Below are 6,555 nucleotides of genomic sequence, written 5' to 3' on the forward strand. Positions count from 1 at the left end.
AGCTGCACAAGTTGCCTACGTATCTTTGTAAAGGGATCAAGTCATTCGTAATTCATACTAAAAAAAGATTTTCAAGTTTTTGTGTGAGTTTTTCCATGTGAGATTCGATGTGTTCTCCGATGAGATTACAATTTTTAAGTTGTTAAATACAAAATTTTATTTTTTTCTAAGTAAATACAAATTTTTGTTTGCCACATGAAAAATCTCTTATTGAAATATAGGTACAATTTTCTTATAATTATCTTTTTACATTTAAAACTGTTTAAATTATAATTTTCTTCTAAACATCTTTTCTTTTTAAATTTTTAAAAGAAAATATGTATTTGACACATGGCAAAATCACAAATCGATAGGTTTGACACGTTTTATGACCATACTTTATATAATAAGATATTTGAAATATTCTTTAATGGTTTTGTATGTGATTTTCAACAAATTTAGGACAACACTCTAATTTTAGAACCAACATATGGTCAATCTTATATTTTAAATTCTTAAATTTTATAGATACAAATAGTATACTTTTTATGTTTAAATTTTTCCGTTACAATTGCACAACAATATTATGTAATAGCTTACCACACACGCAACACAAATTATTTAGTATATATATAGGGTATACTTTGATGTTGTATGGGTTCATTGCAACACAGAAAAAAACACTTGCGGAAGTCCGGGAAAGGTAGAATGGTGTGGGTGGGGTTATTTTCAGAAAACATTTTGATGCTCAAATCAGTCAAATAGATACAAGTCTTTGTTATAAACCAAAAAAAAAAAAAAACCAAAAATGTGGTGGGAAAATGAGTAGTATACATGAGGTATGGAGTTTGAGATTGCAAATTATTATAGATTATTGAAGATAATTTTATCAGAAATCTGTAGTGTAGTGTATGTAGAGCCGTTTGTCGTGTTCTCATCTACCGTGGATCTTTATTGTGAGGGTAAAGCCATTAGTTATAGAAATTTCCAGAGAATCATCGCTCGCCATAAAAAACTATAAAATTTTACTAGTTAAAAAGGTTTAAATTGGAGCATGAAATAAATTAAAGGTCTACATCGTTATCTGTGGTTTAAATGAGCTCTTTGATTGTGAAGAGTGAGAGAACCGAAATCTTTACATGTAAAGATGATCAAAAAAATTCTTAGAAAGTGGTCGAGACTAGGTCTCGAGGTAAAGAAAAGCTCTAAAACTCCTGTCAAAACTAATATAACTTAGACCTGTCAAAACCATGACCAATGATAACTAAAACCCATGTTCTAAAAATCCCCGCCTAGCCCCGATTACTCCCCGATTAATCGCTAGGCCCACCCTATCCGCCTCGATTAATGACTAATCCCCTAAAAAATCAGTAACCCGATTATTCTCCGCCTAATCCGATTACTTCCCGCCTAATCCGATTATTTTCCACCTAATCTTATATACCCCGATTATTTTTTAGATTGCAAGTATAACAAAACTTTTTATTTTTGTTATTCAATCATTTGAATGGGGAGTTTGTGATGTTTTCCAATAACTTGTGTTCAAATTTTAATAAAAATCATAAATTTGTAATAAAAATCATAAATTTTTACAATATTGGATTAATATATTTTAAAAATATTAAAATAACCCTAAAACTAATCCCCGATTAATCCCCGATTTTAATCCGATTTTCCGATTAATCACTAGGCCCATACCGAGCGCCCGACTAGCGCCTAGCGATTTTTCAAACAAGGACTAAAACCCGTTCAACATATAACCTATTCAATTTTAGACAACTTATACACTATATAAATTTCCCACTATCATAATTTTGAAACAACTGAGAAATTCCATGTATGTTTTAAGTTTTAAACCAACTTGAGAAACTACATTTAATTAAGTGGTTAAACAATTATTAAACACTTAGTCGCCTCTAGAAATTTAATGTCTCAGGAAAAAAATCCACTTACGGAAGATTTCCTCACATGTCGCCTACTTGCCTTTCTTGTTATGTTGAAGATTTCAACTTTTTCCTTGTGTTTAAGATCCTTTAAGAAAACTCTATAACCTCTTTACCATATTGATGGGTTATTGAAAAGTTCGATTCTTGTTTTCAAAGTCTGAATTTGGCAAGGCCGTTGCTAGTTTACTCTTAAATTTGATTTTTGAGTAGCTTTCATAATTATTTTTGTTATTTTGTTGGTTTAATTACCTTCGGTGGTTTTATTTCCCATTGGACTTTTTAGTACATGATGAATAAGGAATCGTTTGGTGCTTGCTTGCTTCTTACGCTTCCCCAAGATGTTTTTGCTGTTATCTCACGCTTTCTTTCTCCAAGCGACATTTGCAATCTAATCTTGTGCGGCAAAAGTATTTGTGCCCTTGTTGATTCCGAGAAGACATGGCTTGTGCAATGTGAAGTCGTAAAGGTTATTCCTTTGTTTGAAATAGTCCAATGGCGAATCGGGATCTCTTCTTACAAGGCGCTTTGTAGGTTCCTTGTAGAGGTGGTGAAGCCTCTTGTTGGGATTTGGGTTCAACAGAACCCTGAACTTGGGAATGTCGTTTATGTGATGCCTGGTTTCTTGTCTGTTGTTGGATGCCGGATAATTCCTCAAGAAGTTGGTCCTTTGTGGATTCAAGAAGGACAACTTGTGTGGTCACCGGTGTTTGAGATAATCTGCGGTGTTGATGGCTCTAACGGGTTTTTTCTCCATGGAAGAGACAAAGAAGGCAGTTGCTTGTACCCTGGTTTTGTTATCGGCATCGAGAAGAGTTGCAATGAGCTTCTACTCGAAGTTGAGCCGAGGCAAGAGAAGAGTTTGTGCAATGAGATTGAGAAAGAAGACTCAAGAAAAGAGTTATCGGGTAAAATAAGCGAGGGAGGGGTTCCATTTGGAAATCTAGACTTTAGTGATAGAAGGAACTTACTTGATATAGTGACAAACCATGTAAGTCTACGAGTAGGTGAACCATTAAGAGGAATGTTATTTCCCACCAGGTCCAAAGATGATGAAGCAATGATGTTTGAACGCAGAACCATGCTCCTTAAAATGCTCAAATTTGGTGGAAACTCGAAGCACCTGAAATTGGAGGAGAATGAGCAGTTGTGTTACAATCATATACAGATAGACATAAACAAACTGTGGGAAAATCTCGGTGATGACATTGACGACATGGAGGATATAGAGGAGCAGAGAGAGGTTACACCAAAGAAGAAGAGCTTTAGCAGGTTTTTTAGAAGTGGCATCAAACATATTCTTGGGAAGTCCAGTTCTTCAAAGATCAAGCCGCCTTCGAGCAGTGAGATTAGACGTTCGAATCGCCAAAGCTTTCTTAGCTCTGGTGATACATTTGGCCTTAGTCTCAAAGCTTCATGCACTTGGGTGTCTTTTTACGAAGGGTGGCCAATCATGTGCGCAAACAGCTTTTCCCTTTATAAACTACCAATGAAGAATCCCATCGATAATCAAGAGTATGCCGGTTTGTGGGGAGGAACGTTTGGCTGGCCACCTGGGAAATATATTGAAGGTAAGGCTCTTTTCTTACTAATGCTCACTTATGGAGAATCTGAAGTGGGTAGTGAGAGAGTTCTTTTCGGGACGAAAATACTCGAAGGCTATAACTCTGCGGGGCGTCCCAATGGATCCTCAATGTTTGTTGTAAATATTGACACACCTTCCCTTGAGCCCTTTCCATTTGATACCGATGGAAGATATTTCGAGCAATCTTACATGGGAGAGGGTATCGCAGACGGTTATGGATTCCGCTATCCCGGTTCAAAACCTGGTTCCCTTTTTGTAATCTCTAATGGTCTTCTTGCATTTGTTGGCAAGAGACCAAAGATGTGATTACATTGCAAAGAGTAAACCTTGCAGAGATCTTGAAGAAGGGTTTAGGTTCTTGCGTTCCTCCTTTGCGTCCAACTAAAAATTTTACATATACTGAAAGGTCTTACACAAACGTGTTTACCAAGTCATCGACCTATTCGTCTTCCTCCGAGTAAAGAATATCGTAGGAGGAAACACATCAATGTTGGAAATGGAACACTGCAACAGATTTAAAGCTCTCCCATATCTAGTTCTTGAGATAATAATTGACCGTTGTGTTGTGACATCATTTACTTCTTACTCTTACACTCACTATGCTTGTAATGTGTGTTTTTACCAAACAATGCGTGTAATTCATTTATCCTTGTATGGTTTATTTTACTTTGCAATACATTTACACTTGATCAATATTTTGAGTTTGTGTAATAGTCCAACACATATATGTAGTTTGTGTAATAGTTCCAACACATCAATGTAGCTTTGATACTGAATCCAAACAGTAAAAAGTACACCAACGTAGTTCCTTTAGCAATATATGTTTTATATTTAGTAACTATAGAGACACACGTAGCATATTGAGTGTAAATATCAGTGATCTCCGATAATGAGATTATTATATTGGAAACAGAGAGGACTTGTGAGCTTCAAATATGTTGCAGGAATCTCCTACGATCTTCTTCGTTCAGGGGCAAACACATTGGTGTGAGATTTTGTCAAATAAGCAAAATTCAAACATGGAGGTAAAGGCGATACACACACGCCTTTCCTTAAGAGCTCTCCAAGGTCAAGTCTTTGCAATGTCAACACAACTTTAGTTGCTTTCCAAACAAACATGAGAAGACCTTTAGATGTTACGAAAAGTGTACCCGGTTTGTAACCAGGATACCGGAAACCATAACCCTTTGCAGTACCTTCTCCTGCGTAAGAATGCTCAAAATCTTCTCCATTTGTATCGAAAGGAAAAAGCTCAAAGGAAGGTGAATCAATCTTTATAACAAACATTGCAGATCCATTAGGATGCATCGCGTAGTGAGTTCCTTCGAGTATTTTCGTCCCTATAAGAAGTCTCTCAGTACCATCTTGAGATTCTTCATAAGAGAGCATCAGTAAAAAAAGAGCCTTCCCGGGTTTATCTTCTGTACATTTTCCTGGTGGCCAGCCAAAAGTTCCTCCCCACAAGCCGGCATACTCTTCGTTAGCGATGGGATTCTTAATCGGTAGCTTATAAAGGGCATAACGGGTTTCGTCCATGTTTGGCCAACCTTGATAAGAAGACAGCTTAATATTGGAAGCTTTGAGACTAAGACCTATGGAATCACCAAAATTAAGAAATTTTTGGAGATTCCAAGGTCTAGTATCACTTCTTGAAGAAGACGTGTTCTTTAAAGAACTAGACCTCCCGAGAATATGCTTTATGCCACTTCTGAAATACCTACTAAAGGTCTTCCTTTGTGTCTGATTCCCAGCGTCCATGTTGCGATTATCGACTTCAAATCCAAGATGCTTCCACGATTCGTTTATGTCTACCTGATTTGGAATATTTATACACTCATCCTCCAGGTTCATGTGATTCCAATCACCACCAAACTTGTGCATTTTAAGGAGCATGGTTCTGTGTTCAGACAACACCGCTTCATCATCTTTCGACGTGGGAAATAACCTTTCACTTGATAGATCAGGTACAGGTATACCAACAGTGCTTGTCACTATGTGAAGTAAATTCCTTCTATAACTAAAGGGTAGTTTGCGAAATGGTAACTGAACCCCTGTCTCTCCCAACAACACAGTCTCAATCTCACTGCATAACTCCTTCTCTCGCCTAGTCTCAACCTCGAGTAAAAGCACATTACAACTCTTCTCAATGCCCATAACAAAACCAGGATGCAGGCAGCAATGTAGTTTTCCGTCTCTTCCATGGAGGAAAAACTTGGCAGAGCCATCAAAACCGCAGATTATCTCAAACACGGGTGACCACATAACTCGAGCCTCCTCAATCCCCAAAGGACCAACCTCTTGTGGAATTATCCGACACCCAACAACAGACAAAAAACCAGGCATTACATAAACAACATTCCCAAGCTCAGGGTTTTGGTGAACCCAAACACCAACAAGAGGCTTCATTACCTCTCCAAGAAACCGACAAAACGCCTTATAAGAAGAGATTCCGATTCGCCATTGGATCATTTCAGATAAAGAAAGAACCTTTACTACTTCACATTGCACAAGCCAGATCCTTTCTGAATCAAAAACCTCACAAAGACTTTTGCAGCATAAGCTTAGATTGCAAATGTCTCTTGGAGATACAAAACGAGCTATAACAGCAATTACATCTTCTGGAAGAGACAGAAGCAAGCAAGCACCAAATGATTCCGACCCTAAATCGCCATTCTTCCTCATCTAACACAAATCAAATCGGCAACAAAATCACTAAAGCTAAACACGCAAATTTGATAAAGCTGAAAAAGGTTTTACCTGATTCATACTATGAAGATCAAAAACGCAGCTTTGGGGGGTTTGAATCAGATCGCTTTAACGTGAACAAGAATCAAACTTTTCAATTACCCATCAAAGTAGAACTCGATCCGAATTAAATTGTGGAAGAAAAATGAGGAAATCACTAACTAAGAAGACGATGTGAGAGAGACATTGGTCTTTAAGTTGACTACACTGTTGAAGTCTTTTTAGTGTTTCTTTCACTAAATAATAAAAACTTGAGGGACTAGTTTGAAAAAATAGAATAATTTGCTAAAAGGTACTTTTCTC

At 37.0% G+C, this 6,555-nt stretch overlaps 2 protein-coding genes across 3 annotated transcripts; one reads left to right on the forward strand and one right to left on the reverse strand.

The window, feature by feature from the left end:
- The first annotated feature begins 2,210 nt into the window (after positions 1–2,210).
- Positions 2,211–4,218, forward strand: LOC9304789 (putative F-box protein At5g39460). The gene is given in 2 exon segments (XM_002868671.2): positions 2,211–3,787; positions 3,790–4,218. Coding segments are annotated over 2 exon segments (1,755 nt in total). The 5' UTR covers position 2,211; the 3' UTR covers positions 3,969–4,218.
- On the reverse strand, positions 4,210–6,555 carry LOC9304790 (F-box protein At5g39450). Of its 2 annotated transcripts, none has more exons than XM_002870731.2 (2): positions 6,265–6,555; positions 4,210–6,189 (listed from the first exon to the last, which is right to left on the reverse strand). In XM_002870731.2, the coding sequence occupies exons 1-2, from the start codon at positions 6,271–6,273 to the stop codon at positions 4,459–4,461; spliced, it is 1,740 nt and encodes a 579-aa protein (XP_002870777.1). In that variant the 5' UTR covers positions 6,274–6,555; the 3' UTR covers positions 4,210–4,458. The 2 variants fall into 2 exon arrangements, with proteins under 2 accessions (XP_002870777.1, XP_020872935.1); XM_021017276.1 differs by having other exon boundaries at positions 4,249–6,180; positions 6,265–6,447.

Source organism: Arabidopsis lyrata (genome assembly GCF_000004255.2).
Source record: "Arabidopsis lyrata subsp. lyrata unplaced genomic scaffold ARALYscaffold_7, whole genome shotgun sequence".
NCBI lineage: Eukaryota > Viridiplantae > Streptophyta > Magnoliopsida > Brassicales > Brassicaceae > Arabidopsis > Arabidopsis lyrata.